The sequence below is a fragment of the Mastigoproctus giganteus genome, chromosome 11 (assembly GCF_048544385.1).
Source record: "Mastigoproctus giganteus isolate SK-2022 chromosome 11, ASM4854438v1, whole genome shotgun sequence".
NCBI lineage: Eukaryota > Metazoa > Arthropoda > Arachnida > Uropygi > Thelyphonidae > Mastigoproctus > Mastigoproctus giganteus.
This window is the reverse complement of record NC_143585.1, coordinates 162255472-162283294: the sequence shown is the minus strand read 5'-3', so window position 1 is coordinate 162283294 and position 27823 is coordinate 162255472. Positions and strand designations below refer to the sequence as shown.

The window sequence follows — 27823 nt, the reverse complement described above, 5'->3', positions numbered from 1 at the left end:
GCGTTCAGTTGCTGCATGTGCAGTCTTGTTATTTAATAGCCACACCTCATATGAATATAATGCTTTCAACAAAAGATCAATGTGCACATTGAATAGGATTTTCCCCTTTTATTTTTAATTAATTTTAAAATAAGTCTAAATCACAAACTAAGTTGTTCTAATTTTCTTGCTTAAGTGTGCACATTATAATTTACTGACTGGTAGTTCACATCTGTTGAAGGACAAATTAGCAAAGTCTGAAATGCAAGAATCCTCATTACATTCAACTGCTCCCTTTATTCCATGATTTTGAGAATCTGGTATCAGCAGGTCTTTATTATATGGAATAGTCCTTACTTCAAACAATATGTTACGATATTTGACACTGTGTTCACTTTTTCAGGACTCCCTGATATTTTATTCATTCAGAAATAGCAATTGTCAATGCAGTTCTCCCCACACCAGAGCAACATCAAAAAGCATACTTTTAATTTTTGTCAATTAGCCACATTCTCAGTTTGGTTTGGTTTTAATGGGAGGTTTTCTGGCACAAAGAAACTAAGACCAAATTGTGTCTGTCACAGTAATTATGCCAATAAAATAAATTTTCCTAGTTGTGTTAGAAATATTCATATAAGTGAATCTGCTTTAGAAACCTAAATAAATAAAGAGAAAAATGCATGAGATGGATATAAATTATTGGGCGACGCAGAAGCCTATGGTAGATATAAACTAGTCTGTCATCAAGTCATAAAGGTCAGGTAAGTGAAGGCAGATAAGAAATTTCGGGCAAAAGAAGCAAAAAAAAATCCAGCAAAGACTTCTTTACTTATGTAAACAATAGAAGGGGATGGGTCAAATTCATCACTCAAATTCGATGGTTTGACTGTTGATGATCCTGCTCAGGATACTGACAAACTGAATGAGTACTTTGCATCTACATTCATATGTAAGGAATTCTTTAGGGAAAGGGATACATATTCATTCCTCCAATAGCTTGTCTGGTTCTTCCTTGAATTTATTTAAGCTATAAACTTCCAACAACAACAGATGGAAGTTTGTTCCAACAATCATGGCTAAAGTGGTTTGAGCAATAGGAAGAATCCCATCAGCATTGAGCTCGTTCAATCCATTCAAAGCCTTAAACACCTCAATCAAATCATCTTGCAGGTGCTAGTCTCGAGATGCTGCAATTTGCAGAACTGAAGCCTTTCTTGGTAAGAATACCCCTTGTTCCCTTCTTTGTACTCGTTTCTCTTATACAATGGGATAATCAGCTGCTTAACCTTGCTAGCAAAATTCTTGTATATCATTGACAAACCTCCACAATCTGTCCTAGCAGCCTGTCTGCCTTGCTCAGAGAATTTCATATCTGACTGCACAATTACCCCAGATATTTTTCATTTTCCACTACCCTGAGTGTAGTACCACACAGTACGTTACTCTGGGATTATTGCTACTCATATATATATATATATATATATATATATATCAGTGTTAAATTTTAATTGCAAATTTCTCAGCCCATCTGCGTAACTTTTATAGATCGTGTTGTAGTAGCATACTGTCATTAACCACACGGCCATCCTTTTTCATCATCTGCAAACTGTGACATTAAGCCTGATATACCTTCAATATCATTGATAAAAATATAAAACAACAATGGGCCCAAAACCGAACCCTGGGGGACTCCACTAATAACATTAGTCCATGAAGAGTAATGTTCATCAATTACCACTCTCTGTCTTCTCACACTCAACCATCCCTTTATCCATAGCAGCAACTTGCCGTTAATGCATGCTGCTCCAATTTGTACAGCAGTCCTTTTATGTTAATGTTACACATTAACATAAAAGACTGCTGTACAAAAAAATCTAAGTGTATGATATCACAATTATTTTTTGCATCCAGTTTCTTTGTGACTATATTGTAGTATCCAATCAAACTGGTCACAGGGGAGACTGCTTCAAATGGGATGGGATACAGTCAAATAGAATGGATGCCAGAATATTTCCTAATGCTATCGAGGCAGTGTTAGTGTGCCTAGGCTCTCTATATAAGCAAAATAATTCACACTACCATTAATATTGTTCTAACAACTGGGTTTGTACCCTTAAAACATTTCTCAAGCTCCTTGACTATTCAAAAGAGGGGGCAGTCAGATTAATTAATGACCCACCTCTTACAAAGTCTTTACACTCTGTCTCATAGATGCTCAAGTTTCTGCTACTTGCCTTTTCTAGACATTTCCATGAGCACTGTTCTTCTGATTTGGCATCTAATTCCACCATTCTTTTCATTACCAGACCAAATCTGTGCCAAAACTGGCAACCATTCACTGTACAACTCCAAATTTACAGAACTAACTTTTCCAATTCATAATTTATTCCTTCTATATCCATTCTCTGGAACAACTTCCTTGAAATGTTTCCCAAAAATACAATCTACAGAAATTCAAGTCTAATGTCAATAAGTATCTTCTGTCATTTCAACATTTAACCCATTGCATGTTCCTAATACCTTCTATGTTTGGGGATTTCCATTTCTTCCATCTTTTTCCAGCAGAATATAAAACTATTGAATCCTTATTTCTAAAATCTTTTATTCACCTTGTCTCATACAATCCTACCACGTTTACTTCTATCCATCTTCCTTCTTAAAGTTTCCAATTTCCCCCATCATCCTAATGTTCCATGTTACTGTCCTAAATCCTTAATATTCCTTTTTTTCAATTCAACATGAATTTACTAAACTGCAAGTTTAGTAGGCTAAACCAGGTAATCTTGAAGCACGTAATCAGGTAATCTTATATTTTTATTTGAAAGAAGAAGCAGAATTAGGACAGTAACATGGAAATGTTCTATTATGAAAGATTGTGAGGAATGAAATAAAATTCACTCTAAAGTTATTTATGCTACAAACCATTTATCAAGTGACATATTTGCACATTTTTTGGACAGGACATGCAGAGTTGATAACCGTGAAGTAGGATCATTAACACTGTCTTCCATTGATTTTAAGTTCCAGAGCCTATCTGCAGAGAGCTGTACAGATGAAGTGCTCTTGCTAGTAGATGGCAGTGGTTCCAAGCCTAACAGAAAGAAAAAAACTCATTCACATATTGTCTCTTCAACCCTCTAGTGTAGCAGTTCCCAACGTTTTTTGACCTGCGAACCCCTTTCAACATAATATTTTTATTGCGAACCCCTTAACCTATATTCTCTGAAATCGTATAAAAGTACTGAATTTTTATTATAAAATATTTCCAGTACTATGTTTTTATAAGCGACCTTGAGTAATAATAAAAATTATTATTAAATATTATTTCTACTTTGTAAAGCAGTTATTAATTAGTCCAAACTAGATTTTGAACAGGCTAAGAGCAGAAAACTTGCTTCTTGTCCTAATGGTAGCCGAGCAGTCTGGTCACTTTCCAAAGCAATTGGCCACAATTTTTGCCCATCTCTGTTCCCACCTCTGTCACAACCAGATAGTTCTGTTGCCACATCAGCCAAAAGATAAAGCTGCAAGCATCCTAGTTTTCTTCCAATTCATGTATTGATGATCTTGGTAAATCACCTCAAACCATTCCCAGTACATTCCAGTCAATGAATTCTGTGATTTTCCGTCAAAAGGATGTCAGAAGGATTTTTATGAATCTGATGCTACGTCCTGGTAATGCAACGTGGTACAAGGGTATCTGCCCACCCACTGATGACGAAGCCCACCAGCTTCGAAACGATCATCTGGGTGGTGCTATTCACTGAAAATAACAGTAGTCTTCTTTACTAGAAGAGCATTATTTATTTGAAGTAGTGCAATACCAGCTATCTCATTGTGAAGGCACCCCCACAATATGAGATACAATTAAAATGATGCCTTTTGATTACATACGTGCTTCAAATTTATGGGTAAACTATGGTATATCTACACCAATATTATATAGTTAATTACCTAAACTCATAAGAAATTATGCCTTGTGCATTTCATCTTACAATACATTATTGTTATCCATCTATGGAAAAATTCAATGGAAAAGTTGACATTTCAAAGGCTTTTGATCATGTTTGGTATAAAAGTCTTCTAAATAAGCTTCCATCCTATGGTTTGCCAGCTGTTCTTTGTAATTGTACATCCAGATTTTTCTCTGACTGCTCACTGCGGGTGATGGTTGACACATCTCTGTCTAATAACTTCTCCACCTAATGCCTGGTGTTCGCTAGGTTCAGTTCTTTCTCCCACTCTTTTCCTCTTGTATATTAATGGCCTTCTTCCATTGACCGGAAATCCTATCCAGAGTTCTGTTGATGATAGCACATTGCTTTCCACCTTCCAGTTTGAGAAACCCTGCCCTGCTCAAACAGCTTGAACTTCTCGAATATCCACTGCCAAATCCTTAAATGCTGATTTCCAGGCAATTCTCCAGCAGGGCAAAGAAAACTCAGTCCTGTCTTATATCTCTCAAAAAGGTTTCTTCTGCTCCTATGCTTATCTTCGATGACACTCCGATTTCTATACAAGATCTTGGGGATTACACTGACTTCTAATCTCTCTAGGCACAAGCACATTGCAAATATCGCTTCCTCTGCATCTAAAAAACTTGACTTTCGCTCTCAGTGTTACTTTTCATCCAAACAGTTGTTTACTCAGTAGAAATCGCAAATCTGCTCTACCATGGAATATTGTTCCCACATCTGGGGTAGTCGCCCGAAAATCTCTCTCAGGCTTCTAGATTCCATTCAAAAGAGGGCAGTTAGGTTAATTAATGACTCATCTCTAACAGAGTCTCTCCACTCACTGTCTCATAGACGTACTGTTTCTGCTGCATGCCTTTTCTACAGATACTTCCATGGTCACTGTTCTTCTGAATTGGCTTCTAATTCCTGCTCTTTCTTCCAAACCAGTCAAAAAACGTGCCGCCACCAGCCAACATCCGTTTACTGTCCAACTTAATGTCTGCCAGGGGCAAAGGTTGATGACGTTGTAGAGCGAATATCATCTTTTAAGGGCACAAAAGGTGATATAGTTGTACACGTTGGCACTAACGATATTAAGAGTAGGAGACCGGCAGAATTACTTAACAAGTACAGGTCACTGTTGAACAAAAGCCGAGAATTAGGGTTGAATTTGAAAGTGTCTGCAATTCTGCCCAGACACGATAGGAGGGAGTATATGATGAGAGCCTTGTCGATCAATTTGGCCCTGGAAAGATTGTGCAAGGCTCAAGGGGTAGAATTTTTTTCAGCCTGGACTTTACTTGTTAACAGGAGAGATTGCTTCTACAGGGATGGGATACACTTAAATAGAAAGGGTGCAAGAATATTTGCTGATGCTATCGAGGCAGTGTTAGGTGGGTCGGAAAACTGCTAGCTTGGGGGGAGACAAAGACCAATAGATTGACAGTAGCCACTGGCAGAGGTGAAAGAGATTCTTGCACTGCTTCTATTAGAATGAGCAGAAGCCTGAAAAACAAGATGCATGGTATTTCAGAGACTGCTGGGAGCCATTGCGGTACAAGTAAACACATGGGTTGTGTTAGGGTAGCTAAGAATAGAAACAGGTGCAGGTATACTTGCGTGTACACCAATGCTAGGAGTTTAGTAAATAAATTTGATGAATTTGAGGTATTGCTCAAAACATCAAAGGCAGATATTGTTGGGATATCAGAGACGTGGTGTCACACAGATATAAGGGATGCAGAAATGCAATTTGGGGAGTACAACGTCTACAGAAAGGATAGACAGGATAGGAAGGGGGGAGGGGTTATGCTATTAGTTAAGAAACACATAAAAACCAAGGAAGTGAAGCCAGTCGACATCGCTGGACAGTGCAGTGTTGAGTCAGTTTGGTGTGACATAAGCATTGGGAGATCAAAATTGAGAGTAGGAGTGTGCTATAGGCCTAATGACTCTGATGAGTATAATAAGGAACTGTACAGGGAAATAGAGTGGGCCAGTAAATCAGAGAGTCTTATAATGGGAGATTTTAATTTCCCAGATATTGACTGGAATTTGGGGGCTGGTTACTCACACACTAGTAGGGCTTTTGTGGATTTATTGGATGATTGTTTTCTACATCAGCATGTTCGGGAGGCAACTAGAGGGAGTAATACTCTTGATTTGATTATCAGCAGTGATTCTTCATGCATTAAGAATCTGCAGATAAATGAACCACTAGGTGGCAGTGATCACAGTGTGCTGAAGTGGGATTTACTCAAAGAGGTAACTACCATTAGGGGTAAAGGGAAGGGTTATTGCTTCCGTAAAGGCGACTACGATAGACTGAGACAGTATTTAAATTCTATACAGTGGGACCAACTGATGATGTTACCAACAGCAAATTCAAAATGGGAAGAATTCAAAGAACTTATCTTGGAAGCTACTAGGCTTTACATACCAACTAAGAAATATTGTTCAAGGTTTAGGCCAAAATGGATGTCAGATGAACTAATGAGGCATATGGCAGAGAAGAAAAATGCATGGGATACTTACAAATTAACACATGACACAGAAGCCTATGATAGATACAAGTTGATATGCAACCAAGTTACAAAGGAGGTTAGGCAGGCGAAGGCAGATTACGAGAAATCCTTGGCAAGGGATGCAAAGAAAAACAGCAAAGAGTTCTTTACTTATGTAAACTCTAGAAGGAAGGGGATGAATCAGATTGGTCCACTTGATATTGATGGGTCAACTGTTGATGATCCTGCTCAGGTAGCTAACAAACTAAATGAATATTTTGCATCGACATTCACACATGAGGAGTTATTCAGCAAGGGGAATGCCAGAGGTGTATTCAACTCTAGCAGTAAGCTACAGAATCTTGAAATAACTGGGAGTAAAGTGGAGGAGAAACTGTTGAAGATAAACACAAGAAAGGCACCCGGGGTGGATGAGATCTATCCAGTTATATTAAAGGAGGCAGCAAAGGAAGTAAGCAAACCCTTAGCCATAATTATGAGAGCTTCCTTGGACTCAGGGGAGGTACCCATAGACTAAAAATGTGCAAATGTGACCCCAATTCACAAAGGAGGATCAAAGGCTGACACAAGTAATTATAGACCTGTGAGCTTAACTTCTGTTCCAGGAAAATTAATGGAGGCACTGGTTAAAGAAGCACTGCAGGATCATTTAGACAAGACTTCAGTTATAGCTCAGACACAGCATGGTTTTGTTAAGGGGAAGTCTTGCCTGACCAACTTGATTGGATACTATGATGCAGTCACAAAAGAACTGGATGCAGGGAATAACTTTGATATTATATACTTGGATCTTAGAAAGGCTTTTGATACTGTTGCACATGGAAGACTGCTACACAAATTGGAGCAGTGTGACACTGGAGGCAAATTGCTGCTATGGATAAAGGGGTGGCTGAGGGGGAGAAGACAGAGAGTGGTAATCAATGGACACTGCTCATCGTGGACTGATGTTATTAGTGGAGTCCCTCAGGGCTCAGTGTTGGGTCCATTATTGTTTTCTGTATTTATAAATGATATTGATGATGGTATATCAAGCTTAATGTCCAAGTTTGCAGAAGATACAAAGGTTGGCAGGGTTGTCAAGGACACTACTGACACTATGCTGCTGCAACAGGATCTGGAAAGGTTGAGCAAATGGGCTGAGAGGTGGCAAATGAAGTTTAACATTGACAAATGTAAAGTACTACACATGGGAAAAAGCAACCCCAGAGCAACGTATCAACTCTGTGGTACTACACTGACAGTGGTAGAGAATGAAAGGGACTTGGGGGTGATTGTGCAGGCAGATATGAAGTTCTCTGAGCAGTGCAGACGGGCTGCAAGAGTAGCTCATGGAGTATTGTCAATGATGTACAGGAATTTTTCCAGCAGGGATAAGGAGGTGATTATTCCATTGTATAAGGCAATGGTCAGGCCACACCTAGAGTACTGTATATAGGTCTGGAGGCCTCATTTCAAGAAGGATGTAGAGCTGCTGGAACGAATACAGAGAAGGGCAACAAGATTAGTGAATGGAACAAAGGGGTGCTCTTACGAAGAAAGGCTTAAGTTTTGCAAATTACAGTGTCTGGAGACTAGGCACCAGCGAGGTGATCTGATAGAGGTGTATAAAGCCTTGAATGGTTTAAGCATGCTCAATGCTGATGGGATTCTTCCTCTAGCTCAGAAAAATCACCTGAGAGGGCATAAATTCAAATTGAGGAAAGACAGATATAGGATAGACGTGCGGAAATTTGCCTTTAGCCAGCGGGTGGTTGGTTGGTGGAACAGACTGCCATCCCTTGTGGTGGAGGTTGATAGCCTAAATAAGTTTAAGGCTCAGCTGGACAGGTATTTTGAACGAACAGAGGGGTGAAGTGGAAGTGGGTTTTTTTTTTTGGCTGATGCTGCATAAGCTTGCTTTCTTGCATCAAATGCCTCTACTAATGCTAATGCTAACTTCAAACTCATAGAATCAACTTTTCATCTTCTTCGTTTATTCATTCAACTGCCATTTTCTGGAACAACCTTCCTTCTTACGTATTTCCTGAAAATTATAATCTACAGAAGTAGTAGTAGTGGCATGTAATGCAAGAAAGCAAGTGTATGAGCTTATGCAGCATCAGCCATAAAAAAAAAAAAAAAAAAAAAAAAAATGCCTGTCCAGTTCCTCCTTAAATTAATTCAACCTATCAACTTCCACAACGACAGAAGGAAGTTTATTCCAGCAATAAGTACCCACTGGCTAAAGGCAAATTTCTGCACATCTACTCTACATCTGTCTTTTCTTAATTTGAATTTATGCCCCCTTAGGTTCATAATCTGAACAAGTGGAAGGTTCATAATCTGAACAAGTGGAAAGATCCCATCAGAATTCAGCGTGCTCAACCCATTCAAGGCCTTACACACCTCAATCAGATCACCGTGCAGGTGCCTAGTCTCCAGCCACTGCAATTTGCAGAACTTAAGCCTCTCTTGGTAAGAGGATCCCTTCATTCCCCTCACCAATCTTGTTGCCCTTCTCTGTACACGCTCAAGCACATCAACATCCTTCCTAAAATGAGGCCTCCAGACCTGTACGCAGTACTCAAGGTGTGGCCTGACCATTGCCTTATACAGAGGGACAATCACCTCCTTTTTCCTGCTAGCAAAATTCCTATATATCATTGACAAAACCCCATTACCTGCCCTGGCAGCCTGTCTGCATTGCTCAGAAAACTTCATATCTGACTGCACAATTACTCCCAGGTCTTTTTCATTTTCTACCACCTTAAGTGTAGTACCACACAGTTGGTACTTTTCTTCTGGGTTACTTCTACCCATATGCAGTACTTTGCATTTGTCAAGGTTAAACTTCAGTTGCCACTTCTTAGCCCATCTGCCCAAATTATCTATATCCTGTTGCAGTACCCTGCCAACCTTTGAATCATCTGCAAACTTCGACACTAAGCCTGATATAACCTTCATCAATATCATTGATAAATATACAAAACAACAAGGCACCTCCATAGCCAGGTGGGACGGAGCAACAGTGCGTAGCACACGCTTCTTGATTAGACCGGGGTTCGAGCCCGTCATCACCAAATACGGAGGATGCGGAAAGGTCAGGGAATGACCACCGCATATTCCCGGAGCAATATGGCCTTAGTTGCTAATGCTCCTAAAAACCAAAACAACAACAAAACAACAGTGGACCCCAACACCAAACCCTGTGGGACTCCACTAATAACATTAGTCCACAAAGAGCAGCACCCATTGATTACCACCCTCTGTCTTCTCGCACTTAACCATCCTTTTATCCATTGTAGCAACTTACTCTTAATACCATTCTGCTCCAATTTGTACAATAGTCTTCCATGCGCAACAGTGTCAAAAGCTTTCCTTAAATCCAAATATATGATATCAAAATTATTTTTTGCATTCAGTTCCTTTGTAACCACATCATAACCAATCAAATTTGTCAGACAAGACTTTCCCTTAACAAACCTATGCTGTGTCTGATTTATTGCTGCAGTCTTGTCTAGATGATCCTGCAATGCATCTTTAACCAGTGACTCCATTATTTTACCCGGAACAGAAGTTAAACTATAACTAGTCTGTAATTACTCGTGTCACCCTTCGATCCCCCTTTGTGAATTGGGGATACATTTGCACATCTCCAGTCCGTGGGAACCTCCCCTGAGTCCAAGGATGCTCTCATAATTATGGCTAAGGGTTTGATTAGTTGCTTTGCCGCCTCCTTTAATATAACTGGATAGATCCCATCCACCCTAGGTGCTTTTCTTATGTTTAACTTCCACAATTTCTCCTCCACTTTGCTCTCAGTTATTACAAAATCATTAAGTACCCTGCTACAATTTGATAACCTTCTGCCAAGTTCAAGTCTAATGTCAACAAGTATCTTCTTTCATCTTTTCAACCCATGAACAGTACTAAGTACTAAAGGTTCTAAAAAAAAATGTCCCTATATATAACAATGATCTTTGAGAATGAAAAAAAAAAAAAAAAAATAGTATGGCAAACATATTTATTTAAAAAAGGTTGTTTAGGCATGGGTAATGCATTTCCATCATTTCTACTTTCCATGTAGTATGCATACATCATTTGATTATATCTTATATTGTGAATACCTTTGCAAAAATTGCTGAGGTATTGCACTGCTCTGAATAAGTAACTTCACCAGTGGAGAAGACTAATGTTACTTATTCTCAGCGGATACCACCACCCAGATGGCACTGTTTCGAAGCTTGTTGGTTTACTCATTGGTGAGTGGACAGGTACCCTGTTATTGGAACAGTGACAATATGAAGTATAACTCCATAATATGAGAGATGCTCGAGGTGTGCATGGTTTAATCTAAAACTATTTCTTGACTAAATGTCTAAGAGTATAAAAAAGGTTGTTTAGGCATGGGTTATGCACTCCCATCATTTCCACTACTCAGGTAGTGGAAATGATGTTTGATTAAATCTCGCATTACCCACACATAAAAAAACCTCTTTCATACTCTTAGACATTTAGTCAAGAAATAATTTTTGATATTTATTCAACACGATATACTGTAAGATAGTAAAGTAATTATAAGGAACTGTGGTTTCTTTCTTTGGCAATTCTTTACTTTTTATTTAATTTTATTTTACTTTATTGTTTATTATTAGTTATATTTTGTCGTTTATAATAATATATTTATGTAAACTTAAGCAGACGCCATTACAGAATTTTTAGTGCGAACCCCTGGAACACTTTCGCGAACCACCGGTTGGGAACCGCTCCTCTAGTGGATACACCAAAAATAAATAAAATAAAGATAAATTAGGAAATAAAAATAAACATATAGTATTCAAAACATCACTATAACCATGTAAGATAAAAACAGGTTTAATGGCAAATGCTCTACTTAGAGATACAGAGAGAGAGAGATTTCAAATGGCTAAAAAATTAACTTAAATAACTTTAAATCATTCAAAGCATCCTAAACATAATGCTAGTACAGTCAGTATCAGAATTAAAGAAAACAGGAACTAGGGGATTTTAAATTATTAATTGGGAATCCAATAGTTATAGCTGCCTTTAGTAAATTTGTCTCCAATTTCAATTTAAAAATGTCCATTTCAGGTGCAATTTTTGAAATTGCAATCATTGCAGAATTTACCCAGTGTCTTCATTTATTGGATTTTAGACCAAATAATATACTATGTATAATAGCATATATTAATACATATAATATATTATATGTATTAGTATCTGCCACTAATAATATTTATTAATTGATGGTAATATTTATTAGGGGTGTCACAAATTTAAACAAGTACACCAGCCGTTCAACTATAATAGTTTAATACTGAAAACTATAAAATGTACCAGACGATACAGTACTGTAAAATAATATTTACAAAAACTGATTTACAAAATAAAATGTGGGATGAAATTTTAAAATACAATAAAATACAATAAAATAAAATGTAAATAAAAATTTTAAAATACAATAAAATATAATAAAATAAAATATAAATAAAAATTTTAAAATACAATAAAATAAAATATAAATAAAATTTTAAAATACAATAAAATAAAATATAAATAAAAATTTTAAAATACAATAAAATATAATAAAAGTTAAAAGCAATAAAACAATGATTGTAGCTTTCAGGGGCATCCGCCTCCTTTCTCAACAACAATGATGTTTAGGCAACACATCTTTAAATAACAGATTCACAGCACACGTGGCTGACCAGGTGCATGCTCAGTATTTCTTCAATGTGAACCAGAACCGGAAGTGGCTCGGGAGCATGGAAACGCAAAACGCTTGTCTTTTGCAACGATCACAGCCTCCAGCAGGGGGTGGAGCCAAACACCCCTGTCCCTATTCATATTATTGTTTTCGGACGAGCCAATCCACAAACTCTCCAGCCACTTACGGTCCCAGAACCTATGCGCCTGGTCAAGGATGACAGCATTCACTGGGGAGATCTGGTGTGTTTTTCCCAATAATGATCAGCAACAATGTGTCCTAACCCTACCCAAAAGTGCCCTGGCAACACTATTTTTATGCTGCGCAGTCTGTGCTGACCCATAATGGGTGTACTGGCTCCTACACATTGGTTTCCTAAAAACTGTAGTACTAAGCCTGGAGCCTTCTCTGTACACCATTACGTCCAGAAATGGGAGGGAACCATTCACTTCTACCTCTGAGGTAAACTGTATAAAAGGAGAGAAATCATTGAGAAAACTAACTACATCCTCTTCTCTCCCTTTTTGTACCAAAGTGAATGTGTCATCCATGTATCTCTTCCACTTGCATATAGGGAACTCCAAACTTGTAAAAACCCTATTCTCTAACTCTTCCATTGCTAGGTTTGCGACAATAGCACTGATAGGAGAACCCATAGCTGTGCCGTGAACCTGTTTGTACATCACTCCTTTATATAGCAAAGTGGTACTCAAAAGACATAATTCTACGCCACAGCATATATCCTCCACATTTCGGTGCGATCTAGTACTTAGGGTATCATCTTTTTGTAGTGCTACCTTTACACATTCCACCCCATGGGCTATGGGAATACAAGTTCTAGATTTATTACAGCTAATAAAAAAGCTCTAGATTTATTACAGGATGATAATACATATAAGATCACCCGCAGAAATCCTCTAGCCAGTTTAGAACAACATGTTAATAAGATTTTACAACTCTGGTTAAAAACGGGTAAGATTTCCAAAGAGAGGTACTGGTTTATTCATGCAATGGGGTGTCAGCTGCCCAGGTTTTAAGGGCTTCCAAAAACACATAAAGTGGGGGGTCCTGTTATGACCCATTGTTTCTTTTATTAGAAGCCCTACCTATGCTTCGTCAAAATTCCTGGCGCAGCTGATTTCCCCTATAGTGGGATGGTCCATGTTGTTAAAGATAGTGTGGATTTTGTGAACTTCGTCAAAATCCAAAATGTAGGAGAGAATGAAATAATGGTGCTGCTAGATGTAGTGTCATTATTTACTTGTACAGGCTTAGTACTACAGTTTTTAGGAAACCAATGTTTAGGAGCCAGTACACCCATTATAGGTCAGCACAGACTGCGCAGCATAAAAATAGTGTTGCCAGGGCACTTTTGGGTGGGGTTAGGACACATTGTAGTACCTCTGAGGAGAGAGAGAGCGAGAGAAAAAAAGAAAAAGAAATTGGGCAAGTTAGGGCGGATCTTATGAAATGTGGTTACCCCCAGAGGGTCACTGATAAATATAATAGAGACGTGGAGCCTAATCATGGAACACCGTCCGTTCCAGTTCCAGTCACTACAGTTAATATTCCCTACTATCCGGGCTTGTCAGATCGTATTACAAGAATGCTTCGTGACTTTCAGGCACGCTGTGTGCAGCTTCCAGGCCAGAGGTTGCACACAGTGGTGTCACAGGTCAAAGACCCCATTACTGGGAATTCCAGTAGTTGGGTCGTGTATGAGATCAAATGCCCGGATTGTGGGGAAGACAGGACGGCGACTAAAAGACCGTCTGGAGGGGTGGGGCACATGCGAGCCATACAGACCACAGAGTTTAATAAGTCCGCCATTGCTGAGCATTATTGGGAAAAACAACACCAGGTCTCCCCAGTGAATGCTGTCATCCTTGACGGGGCGCATAGGTTCTGGGACCGTAAGTGGCTGGAAAGTTTGTGGATTGGCTCATCCGAAAACAATAGTATGAATAGGGACAAGGGTGTTTGGCTCCACCCCCTGCTGGAGGCTGTGGTCCTTGCAAAAGACGAGCATTTTGCGTTTCCACGCTCCCGAGCCACTTCCGGTTCTGGTTCACATTGAAGAAATACTGAGCATGCACCTGGTCAGCCACGTGTGCTGTGAACCTGTTATTTAAGGATGTGTTGCCCAAACATCATTGTTGTTGAAAAAGGAGGCGGATGCCCCCCAAAATCTACAATCACTGTTTTATCGCTTTTAACTTTTATTATATTTTATTGTATTTTAAAATTTCATCCTACATTTTATTTTGTAAATCAGTTTTTGTAAATATTATTTTACAGTACTGTATCGTATGGTACATTTTATAGTTTTCAGTATTAAACTATTATAGTTAAACGGTTTGTGTACTTGTTCAAATTTGTGATATGAATTATTCTCCCAACTTTAGAGGCCTTTTTGAAGATTTATTAATGGTGGATCATTGTTTTCTATATCAGCATGTTTGGGAGGTAAAAAGAGGGAATAAAGAGGGATCATTGTTTTCTATATCAGCATGTTTGGGAGGTAAAAAGAGGGAGTAATACTCTTGATCTGATTATCAGTAGCGATTCTTCATGCATTAAGAATCTGCAGATAAAGGAACCACTAGGTGGCAGTGATCACAGTGGCTGAAGTGGGATTTACTCAAAGAGGTAACTACCATCAACGGTAAAGGGAAGGGATTTTGCTTTTGTAAGGGCGACTACAGAGGTCTGAGACAGTATTTAAATTCTATATGGTGGAACCAACTGATGATGTTACCAACAGCAAATTCAAAATGGGAAGCATTCAAAGAATTAATCTAGGAAGCTAGATTAGTCTCTGACTAGCCTTTATATACCAACTAAGAAATATTGTTCAAGGTTTAGTTCATCTGACATCCTAAATGGATGTCAGATGAACTAATGAGACATGTGGCAGAGAAGAAAAATGCATGGGATATGTATAAATTAATGGGTGACATGGAAGCCTATGATAGATATAAGCAGGTCTGTAACCAAGTCACAAAGGAGGTTAGGCAGTAAAAGGCTGATTATGAGAAATCTTTGGCAAAGGATGCAAAGAATTCTTTATGTACGTAAACTCTAGAAGGAAGGGGATGAATCAGATTGGTCCGCTGGATATCAGTGGTTTAACAGTTGATGAGCCTGCTCAGGTAGCTAACAAACTAAATGAGTATTTTGCAACCACATTCACACATGAGGAATTATTAGGGAGGGGAATGCTGGAGGTGAACTAAACTCTGGCAGTGAGCTAGATGATTTTGTAATAACTGAGAGGAAAGTGGAGGAGAAATTGTTGAAGATAAACATAAGAAAGGCACCTGGGGTGGATGGGATCTATCCAGTTATATTAAAGGAGGCAGCAAAGGAAGTAAGCAAACCCTTAGCCATAATCATGAGAGCTCCCTTGGACTCATGGGAGATACCATGAACTGGAGATGTGCAAATGTGACCCCAATTCACAAAGGAGGATCAAAGGGTGACACAAGTAATTATAGACCTGTTAGTTTAACTTCTGTTTCAGGGAAATTAATGAAGGCACTGGTTAATGAAGCATTGCAGGATCATCTACACAAAACTTCAGTTATAGCTTGGGCACAGCATGGGTTTGTTAAGGGGAAAACCAATTTGATTGGATACTATGATGTGATCACAAAGCAACTGGATGCAGGGAATAACTTTAATATCATATATTTGGATCTTAGAAAGGCTTTTGATACTGTTGCACATGGAAGACTGCTGCACAAATTGGAGCAGCGGCATTGGAGGCAAATTGCTGCTATGGATAAAGGGATGGTTGAGTGACACAAGACAGAGACGGTTAATCAATGGACACTGCTCTTTATGGACTAATGTTATTAGTGGAGTCCCTCAGGGTTCAGTGTTGGGTCCATTGTTGTTTTCTGTATTTATAAATGATATTGATAATTGTATATCAGGCATAATGTCCAAGTTTGCAGATGGTACAAAGGTTGGCAGGGTTCTTAATGACACTAATGACAGTATGCTGCTGCAACAGGATCTAGAAAAGTTGAGCAGAGGTGGCAAATGTAAAGTACTACAAATGGAAAGCAGTAACCCCAGAATAACATATCAACTCTGTGGTACTACACTGACAGTGATAGAGAACGAAAAGGACCTGGGGGTAATTGTGCTGGCAGATATGAAATTTTCTGAGCAGTGCAGATAGTCTTCAAGAGTAGCTCATGGTGCCTTGTCACTGATATACAGGAAGTTTTCTAGAAGGGATAAGGAGGTGATTATCCCCTTGTATAAGGCAATGGTCAGGCCACACCTTGAGTACTGTATACAGGTCTGGAGGCCTCATTTTAAGAATGATGTAGAGCTGTTGAAATGAGTATAGAGAAGGGCAACAAGCTTAGCGAATGGAACAAAGGGTTGCTCTTACGAAGAAAGGCTTACGTTTTGCAGATTACAGTGTTTGGAGCCTAGGCACCTTCAAGGTGATCTGACTGAGGTGTATAAAGCCTGGAATGGTTTGAGAATGCTCAATGCTGATAGGATTCTTCCTCTTGCTCAGAATAATCACCTGAGAGGGTATAAATTCAAATTGAGGAAAGTCAGTTGTAGGATAGATGTGCAGCCAAAGGGTAGTTGATTGGTGGAGCAGACTTCCATCTTTTGTTGTGGAAGTTGATAGCCTAAATAAATTTACGGCTGAACCAGACAGGTATTTGGAATGAACGGATTGGTGAAATCGGAGCGATTTTTTTTTTTTTTTGCTGATGCTGCATAAGCTTGCTTTCTTGCATCGTATGCCTCTACTAATGCTAATACTAAAATTGTACCAGATATAATCAGCTATATATTTAACCTCTAACTACAGCCATTATACATTGTAATTTACCTATTATTTACTACAATTAACTAACCTCAGTTACCCAAGCATTCCAATTCAGCTTTTATTTATTCTTTAATAATAATAAATTTTAGATGGCAACAATAATACCGTCTAACTTTCACTATTATTCTTGACATATCTTGTAGATGAAGAGAAGCTGTGCTTGAGAAAGCATCAACAAATGAGAAAAACATCAACAAATTGTTTAAGTATTCATAATGAGGTGTATTTAAATGAGATATTTCATTCAATAAAAGAATTTAATTCATTATGTAATATACTGGTGTGGCTTATTTAATTCTTTGTAGTGCTCAAATTAGCATGTTGTTGTTGTTGTTTGGTTTTTAGGAGCATTAGCAACTAAGGCCATATTGCTCCGGAATATTCGGTGGTCATTCCCTGACCTTTCCGCATCCTCTGTATTTGGTGGTGACGGGCTTGAACCCCGGTCTAATCAAGAAGCGTGTGCTACGCACTGCTGCTCCTTCCCACCTGGCTACGGAAGCGCCTCAAATTAGCATTAGCAGAGGCATGTGATGCAAGAAAACAAGCTTATACAGCATGAGCCAAAAAAATATATAAATAAATAAAACCTTCACATTTCACCATCTGTTCGCTCCAAATATTTGTCTAGTTCTGCCTCGAATTTATTTAAGCTGTCAACTTCTACAACAGCAGCAGATGGAAGTTTGTTCCAGAAATCAACCACCTGCTGGCTAAAGGCAAATTTCTGCACATCTATTCTACAACTGTCTTTCCTTAATTTGTATTAATGTCCCCTCAGGCAATTAATCTGGACAAGAGGAAGAATCCCATAAGTATTGAGCTTGCTCAAACCATTCAAGACCTTACACACCTCAATCAGATCACGTTGCAGGTGCCTAGTCACGAGACACTGTAATTTGCAAAATTTAAGCCTTTCTTCATAAGAGCAACCCATTGTTCCATTCACTAATCTTGTTGCCCATCTCTGTACCCATTCTAGCAGCTCACATCTTTCCTAAAATGATACCTTCAGACTTGTATACAGTACTCAAGGTCTGGCCTCACCATTGCCTTATACGAGGGGATAATCATCTTCTTATCCCTACTAGAAACATTCCTGTATATCATTGAAAATACACCATGAGCTACTCTTGCAGACCGTCTGCACTGCTCAGAAAACTTCATATCTGACTGCACAATTACCCCCAGGTCCTTTTTATTCTCTATCACTGTTGAGTAGTACCTCACAGTTGCTACATTACTCTGAGGTTACTGCTTCCCATATGCAGTACTTTATATCTGTCAATGTTAAACTTCAGTTGCCACCTCTCAGCCCATCTGCTCAACTTTTCTAGATCCTGTTGCATTAGCGTACTATAATTGGTGTTATTAACAACCCTGCCAATCTTTGTGTCATCTGCAAACTTAGCCATTAAGCCTGATATTCCGTCATCAGTATCATTAATAAATATGGAAAACAACAATGGATGCAGCACCAAACCCTGGGGGACTCCACTAATAATATTACTCCATGAAGAGCGGTGTCCATTGATTACCACCCTCTGTCTTTTCTCAATCAACCATCCCTTTATCCATAGCAGCGATTTGCCCTTAATGCCATACTGTTCCAATTTGTACAGTAGTCTTCCATGTGCCACAGTTTCAAAAGGTTTCCTAAGATCCAAGTATATGATATCAAAATTATTTTTTGCATCCAGTTTCTTTGTGACTAAATCATATTATCAAATCAAACTGGCCAGACAAGACTTCCCCTTAACAAACCCATGCTGTGTCCAAACTATAACTGAAGTCTTGTCTAGATGATCCTGCAGTGCTTCTTTAACCAGTGCCCCCCATTCGTTAATTTCCCTAGAACAAAAGTTAAACTGACAGATCTGTAATTACTTGTGTCACCCTTTGATCCTCCTTTGTGAATTGGGGTCACAAAGCTATGGCTAAGGGTTTGTTTTCTTCCTTTGTTGCCTCCTTTAATATAACTTGATAGATCCCATCCACCCCAGGTGCCTTTCTTATGTTTATCTTCAACAATTTCTCTTCCACTTTGCTTTCAGTTATTACAAATTCATTTAGTTTGCTGCCACCGTTTAATACACCTCTGGCATTCTCCTCCCTGAATAATTTGTCTTGTGTAAATGTAGATGCAAAACACTCATCAATTTGTTAGCTACCTGACCAGGATCATCAACAGTTGAACCATCGATATCAAGTGGACCAATCTGATCCATCCCCTTCCTTGTAGTGTTCTCAGTTTTGTTTAAACTGCCATACAATTATGGAACACTCACAGAAGCATTCAATATGTGTATTGCACTAGCTTAACAAAATAATACAAAAGTACTCAAACAGTTGAATAATAATTTAGGTTGTACAGGTTTTACCATGAGATTGCTTAAGCAACAGTTAAAGGAAATACATAGAGACTGCCATAAACTTAATAAAAACTTAATGAGTTACACAATAGTAGCGAGTCATTGGAGTAAGTTTCTGCTAAATGGTTGCCCAACTTATAAGAAAAATTAAATATCACCATTTCATAAATCTTCAATATGGTAAAGTTTATTACTTTTTTTAGGGACAGTTACGTAAAACACTCAAATTACTAGAAAAATGGATAAAGCATTGTCTAAGCAATTATCAATAATTTAGGCATTGCTAGATTTATAAATAAGAATTATCAGGAACAATCCGGTCTTTTAGCAATACTGTTTGGCAATATTAGCAATATTACTTTAATAATCTGTTTGCCAGTGTCTCACTTGATAATTTCATATTAATATTTGATAACTACTACAAAATAAGTTTTTAAAATGTGAAAAAAAAATAAAATAAAATAATGGTTGTCTGTTAAAATGTCTTTTCAACAATTATATGTCTGTCATGGTTCATCTTTATTTATTCAAATCTGGGGAATAAGCAATGGAGGCAAGTAGTTCATGTGCTGTAGCTAACTTTTATTTACATTATTATGAAATGAACATAGACCAAAAGCATTATGATCTGTCAATACATATAATTAATCAACCAAATTTCAATGAAAAAAACTGTGATATATATACCCAACTGACTTGATTGTTGAAGTACTAATACTGACAGGAACCTGGAAAGACTTCCATTATGACAGCCTCTAGTCTCTAGACACTCTCCACCAGTTTTTTTGTAAATTTTCTCCAATATATTTCACCATTCGGACTTTAAAAGGGCAACTAGTTTATCTCTGCTCTTTTGGCAATCTCTCCTCACACATATATGACAATCCAATTCATCCCAGAAAGGTGCTCTGTAGGATTCAGGTCAAGGCTCTGGGCTGGCCAGCACAACTTTTCAATGCCCATGTTCACAGACCAGTCTGTCACAGCACAAACAGTATGATATTGTCCTTTCGATAGAGGTATGGGCCTTCCCCCTACATGCTGCCAAAACATGTTAGTAGGTTAGTTAGGACAAGAATTATCATCCAGAAAGTTTACATAGATCTCAACATTCATGGTTTTGCCCAAAACCAATAGTCCCAGCCAGTGGTGGGATTCAAATAATTTAACAACCGGTTCGCTGCCCTAATGACCGTTCTAAGTATAAAAAAACTATATACCGAAAGGTAGTTTATTATTTCATGCAGTTAATACTTAAATAAGAACAATAAAATAAGTCCACAAAACTAGATTATGTTATAAGAAAGAGTTTTAAAATATTAATGAAAAAATATTAAATAATACCTGACAAAAAACAATAAAACTGTTATTTAAGATATTTCCATATTGTTTCTTGATTGGCGTCCTCGCTTGCAATTTTCTTCGCTTTTATCCGAGCATCATCGGCTGAGTGATTTATTCTTAACCACTGTAGGAGTAGGATCCCATTCCTTTAGAGGTAGACCGATTAGACTAATAGTCATTGTGTTTGATATATTAGAAACAGTTAGGCAACTTCTCTTCTCTGAACATATTATGTTCATCTTTGAAAAACCCCTTTCCGCTTCTGCTGAACTTACAGCAATTGTTCTGACAATATTTTTAGCTCTTTGAACACTTTCAGGATAATTCTGAAATTGCATAATTCTGGGAATTTTTTAAAACATTTTCCAAGAAATCTCGATAATCATTAATATCAATTTGGTAATTAAAAATGTCATTAAATACGAGTAATTGTTCTTCAGCTGCTTTCCATGGAACTAGTACTTCTTCAATATTCCAGTAATCTGGCTCCAAAAAATTGAGAAATTGTAATTTATTCCTATCTTGGAATTAGCTACAACTTGTTTTTAAATGTTTACAATCCATTAGTCTTTTTTTTTTCAAATTCGTTACGATGTTTTCTAAAAGTCTTTCCCGAGGAAGCCCGAGACAAATCGATGATTTTCTACAAATTTTATATTTTTGAAGGTTTCTGAAGTAATTAATTCATCAACTTTTTTTTTGTATGGACCCTTTTCTTTTCCAAGCATTTGAAATGCTTTAATAGATCTTATCACGAGTTTTTCAGCCTTTATTATGTCTATATTTCTTGCTTGCAGTGCATTTGAAAGAAGAGAAATTTCGTTTAAAATATCAATCATCAATGCCAAATCAGTTATAAAATATATATTTTCAAGATGGGCAGTCATACCTAAGTACTTTTTATTTGAATAAAAATAGTGATGTAGCACTGGATAAGCGGACCACACAGCTAGGGTTGACCTTAAACCACAAGCAGCCCATCTTGGTCCCAAAACTCTACCAATCTTTATAATTTCAATTCCAAGTTGTTCGGATATTTTGGAAAGTTCAATTTGGTTCTTATTGGATTGATGAAAAATACTATATATCTTATCAATAAATATTTTAAAATGATTTACTTGCTTTGTTTCCTTTATCGAATCATCTAAAACAAGATGGAGGTGATGATTTAAACAGTGCCATATTATTATGTTTGGAAACTCTTTTGCAATCCTAGTGCTCACTCAAGATTTTCTTCCAAGCATAACGCTGGCACCATTGGAGCAAAATCCTATTAAATTTTTTTCTAGGTAGTTCTTAGTAAGCCCAACATTATTTAAACTTTCCATAACTGAAGAACGTATTGTCTCTGCATCTTGTTTTTCCAATTCAACTAGTTCAACGAAAAATTGTTGGTGATGTAACTGAATCCAAGGCCAATTCTAATACAACAAATTCTGATTTTGGTTTCTTATTGAAAAAAATCTGTCAAACTCTGTTGCCTTTTCATCCTTTTAAGGGCTACTGCAAAAAAATTTTTAAAATGTTTTATTTTAATATATTATAGAGCAGGAGCGGATATGTGCCAATATATTTGAATATTTTTACTGGTTCTGTCCACGTGTGGTCATATCATAAACTTTTATAAACAAAGCACTATGCTTATACCATTGATAAACATCAGTCAGAACATACATTTTCTTCATTTTATCGATATTAAACGAAAATTTCTTGCTGAATTAATAAATGGCATAGAATACCAGGTGCCCACCTTAGAGAGAGAACCCTGATCACAAGTGCCATTTTAATAACCGATTCGCCGAACTCAACAAAAAATTAGGTATCGGTTCTGCCGAACCGGTGCGAACCGGCTGAATCCCACCACTGGTCCCAGCCCAAAAACCATGAAAAACAGTCCCAGATCATCATGCTGCCTCTGAAAAACTTCATTGTCAGGATGATACAGGTAAAGAACAGCAGGTAGTTTTCTCTGGGTATCCAACTACACCCAGGTATGACTGTTAGACTGGTGGACCACATACCATGATTCACCATTCCAAATCACAGCTTTCCATTGGTCTACAGTCCCAGAACAGCAAGACTTATACCAAGCTAAATGGCATTTGGCATTAGTCAAGGTGATTAGTAGCTTATGGATGGTTACATGACTGTGCAGCCATCCATAAGCCCTACGTAACCCATATCATAGAACATCCTGCACACTATACTGGAGCTGACATATGTCTCAATCATCTCACTGAGGGATTGTGCATGCTGTAACAACATCAAACTGCATTCCAAGCAGAATTCTTTGCAGGGCTTTCCTAACACATCCCTGCTGAGATGTGTTAGGAAAGAGGTTTTCCAGATTACTTCACAATGGTTTCGGCACCAGTCTGCTTCCATTTGATGATCATATCACCAATCATCAGCCTAGGGATCTTCAGTGCCATTGAAATGCCACATACAGACTGACTGTTTATGTGGCACTCTATTATCATTCTGCACTGGAAGTCTTAACTCTGTTGATCACAGTGCATTCATAATTGCATTACTGTCTCCTCAATTCCTACAAGCATATTTACAGTTGTATCTAACACATGGTTCTGCTTGGGTAGAATGTAACCAACAATCAACAGAAGGGATGGCTGGATATTAATTGTGGGGCACCATTAATATGTGTATGTGTGTATACAGAATCAGAACACCATGATAATATAAATACAAAAATGTATGCACCAAAAAGAATTTAACTACCACTGGAATATTTATAAAAAGTTACAGCAACATTAAATCACAATGTTTGGGGCTATGAACATTTGTAACAAATACATTAATTACACTATAGCTGAAATTCAAACACTAATTAAAAAAAACAAAAGCATAATAATGTACCCAGAGGCGTTTGTAAAATACAGTTAATGTTGTCCACGGTTGCATAACTTTGTCTTGTTACCAATTAATTACTAATTGACTAACTGATAATAAGTAAAGGTAACACACTAGCCAACAAAAAATATTTTTTATCATACCTCTGCAATGAAAATATTTGATTCTGGAGGAAATAAACATGCTGATTCTGAAAATTACCATAAAACGTCTCTATCGCTTGTACATCGAAAGATGTACCATTTAATGTTAAAATAAAGGGATATATATGTATAATTCAAGTTTGTAAAACAAGTGTAAGAAAATATTATATGTTCTCTATAACTCATTTAACTTCAGAAAAAATATCATAAATCACTGTGAAATAGTTATATTTCAAAAATAACTACAGTTGATTCCAGTTATTTGGGACACATCGGGACTAGTGCATTTTGGCCTGATTAAGCGGCTGCCCCAATTATCTGAAGTTTCACGTAAATAGTTAAAAATACAACGGACCCTAGCTTTACAATTGGTTCACTGTACAATCAAATCACGTTACGATGGAGTCACCATAGTAAAGTACCATTCACTGTACGATGTGTAGTAAGTGCCGGTCATTGTGATCACGTTTGTGAATTGAATTTTAATTCTATTAAACAGTGATTCTAATTAGCAAAAATAGGAGGAATATTATTCACAGGCTATAAAAGTAAAGATATATTAAGTACAGATTTACCCTTTATTACCTTACCAATTAAAAAATTAAATGATACGTGAAAATTGGAAGAATATACGTCATAATCGGAATAATTAATATGTACTGTAATATGTACATACTACATATGTACATGTACATAGTACATATATGTATATGTACTAACTAGTTGACATTTCTGTATATCATCATTCTTCTCTTTCTTGGTGATAACCTTCTACTTCCGACTTTTGATCTCTCTCTCTCTCTCTCTCTCTCTCTCTCTCTCTCAGGTTAATTCTGAAATTTTTTTTGGCTGGTGCAGCATAAGCAAAGAACACGGCACACACACAAATTGCAAGTAACATAATACGTGCAAGTGAGAACGGAGTAACAAGTTACGAAGCTTTAAAAATAGGAATGAAGAGAAAATCTGAAAATTAATTTTTTTATGATTGAAGATTTCATGGAAGTATAAACACATTTCACCATAATAACCCACAGAATTCCAGCTGTCAGTATTATCACAAATTTAATAAGATCGAGTTTACTATCCATTTAGATAGATTGCACTAACAGAAAAGCCCAGTAAACAGGTGACTGCTAATTGCTCTTATTGTTTTATGGTTGTGACCTCCAGAAATCCGACTATACCGCATGGTTCGGTCGGAGACAATCGTAGGGTAATCTCCAGTGCTGCGGTCTCCTACCCCGACTAAACAGCATGTTGTCACAATTAAGCGAAGTAAACCCTGGCTATTTTCTCGACTGGGTTCTGTTTTTTAAGATTTGCTCAAATAAATGGCTGCCCCGATTAATTGGTGGCCCAAATAACCAGAATCCACTGTATATGATAATAATAATAATATATATCAAAAATAACTATATTTCAAAAATAACTAATAATTATAGTTATATTTCAAAAAATATAATCAGCATACTTGTATTCCTGCTTACTCTCCCTCACAAGGAACCAGCAGTAATCCCAATCAAGTACAGGATCTCAGTGACCTTGGTACCACTTTTACATCGCGGAAATATCTTGATGAAACGGCTCCTCTTGTACATTACTCGCATCTCCCTGATTTTCGGAGGAAAATTCGAGATGGGAATGAAGAAAATGAATTTTCAACGACATTCATCAACAGCCCATGTTTTTGTAGCACTCGAGTAAATTAGACAACATTTCATAGTTTTCTTCTTTTCTATTACCCAAAAAACCATGCACTCTTTAAATGATTGCCAAGCTGCCAATTCAACCTCCTTTAACTGGGTTTCAAACCCATTTTCTTTCAGGAGTTTTGTAATTTGGGGTCCTAAGAAAATTCCATCCTTAAGTTTGGCATATGTTAAATTAGGAAACACATTTCTCAAGTACACAAATCTGTTACCATCTTTATCTAGTCCCTTCACGAAATTTTTCATCAAACCAAGTTTGATGTGCAGGGCTGGAAGTAGAACCTTGTTTGATTGCAGTAAAGCAATATCATCATCCACCTTCACAAACTCTTCAAATTCGCCAACAAAATCCATACGCTCCTTCAAATTCCTCCATTCCTCAATGTTGCTATTACATTCATCTGCTGGACCATGTTTTTTGATGATATTCTCTACAAATCCATTCTTTCTGAAGCAGTTCATTATTGATGCAATACTGTCCCAAGCAATAACTAGATTACAGATAGCATCCAAGACATTCAAATTTGGCTGCAAATTGTTCCCTCGTTCTATGTTGCGGTTCAAGTACTTTTTCAGGCGTGCTCTGTATGCTCTCTTGAGGTTATAAATAATGCCTTGATCCAGTGGTTGCATTAAACTGGTGGTATTGGGGGTAAAAAAAAAGCCATATATGTGTCAACTTAAGTGTCTCAGCAGAATGTGCTATACAACAATCTACAATAATCAAAATGTTCCTATTTTCTGAAGCCATTCTTCTCTCCACTTTTGATAACCAACACTCAAAAATTTTGACAAAGCACTTCTATTGGCCTCATAATCACAGGGAATTTGGTTAACTGCTTTAAAACATCTTGGCTTCTAAAACTTACCAATCACAAGTGGGCGTAGTTTTGTACTGCCACCTGAATTGCAGCATAACAGAACAGTGAGTCTTTGTTTACTAAATTTTCCACCATGACAAGACTCTCCTCAAACAGCAAATGTTTTGTTTGGCAGCAAATTATAAAATAAATCTGTCTCATCAATATTAAAAATATCCTTTGCCTCAAATTTTTAGAAAATGAACCATACAGAACACAACCAGTCTGCAGCCTTTTCTTTGTTGATTAATCCAGACTCACTGCAAACATTTAGCAAAACCAAGTTATTCCTGTCTTTAAATCTTTGGATTCAGCCACTGCTGCATTTGAAGTCACTAATTCCATGTTGCTGAGCTAGATAATTTGCCTTTTCTTGCAAAATTGGACCTGATATTGGCAAATTAGATGCACGCATTCATTGGAACAACTCAAAAAGTTTTGTTTCAAGATCCTTGTATTTTGCACCATGAATTCGTTTGCTGTTTTTCATTGCTGCTCCAGTTTCACGTACTTCTTCAAGTCTTGTTCGGTTTTTCAATATTGTAGATAAAGTAGGTAAATGGATGTATTCCTTTGCAATATCTGTTTTGCTTCTTTCCATTCTACCATTACTTGTATAATTTTTAGTTTAATTTCCAGGCTTAATTCTGTCGGTTCAGGTTTTGTTGCCATAAAACACTGCTAGATAAGATTTAATATAAACAAATTTTAAATAATTTAAAGACACAAATTCCAAAAAAGACATCAGCTCAGATAAAATGGCAAAAAACAATAGATTGCTGTATACGGTAGCAAAAAACTCTGAACTGGGGTAACAATTGCAGCTGACCTTATTCCCGTGGAGAGCAAGGAAGTACATGTAAACAACTTAGAAAAAGTTTTTATTCTTTTGTAAATTTAACACCTCATCCTTCAGAGATGATTTTTTCAGAGTGCACTTGATGTTGTAGCTACCATAAACTGCTTCTGTTTACACAAAACTAATTTCTAACATGTCAGCACCATCCTTCAGGAAGTAGGGAGCCGGGTGCCAGAGGCAATAGTAGGGGCAATAATCAGACAGCTCTGCCAAGATTTAAATTAAACATACAAAATGACAATATTTATTTCTCATGGGGTGAAAAAGAACTTTGTAATACATATTAACCGAATTTTGTAATAAACAAATATATTTACATAGAAAAGCTTATCCATTCACAGAGCAATGGTATGTGCTTCATATAAACGAGTGCTTTGTATAAAACGAGTTTGTATTAACAAGAATTTGCTGTAAATCAATGTATAAATGCATCCAGTTGATATAGATGAACAGTGCACTGTTGAGTCAGTTTGGTGTGACATAAGCACTGTAAAAGCAAAAATAAGAGTAGAAGTGTGTTATAGGCCTAATGACTCGAATGAGTACAGTAAACAATTGTATAGAGAAATAGAGGGTTTTTTTTTTTTTTTTTTTGGTAGTTGTTGGCGCATAGGCTTCTGTGGCCATAATGCAC

General features: G+C 37.3%; 1 protein-coding gene across 2 annotated transcripts in view; it reads right to left on the bottom strand.

Annotated features, from left to right (window-relative positions):
* LOC150078544 (UV-stimulated scaffold protein A-like) overlaps positions 1-27823 on the bottom strand; it is a 418082-nt gene that overhangs the window by 158345 nt on the left and 231914 nt on the right. For both annotated transcript variants that reach the window (XM_090384753.1, XM_090384754.1), the window contains exon 10: positions 2902-3070. In XM_090384753.1, the coding sequence (XP_090240879.1) occupies positions 2902-3070 (169 nt within the window). The remainder of the gene's footprint in view (positions 1-2901; positions 3071-27823) is intronic.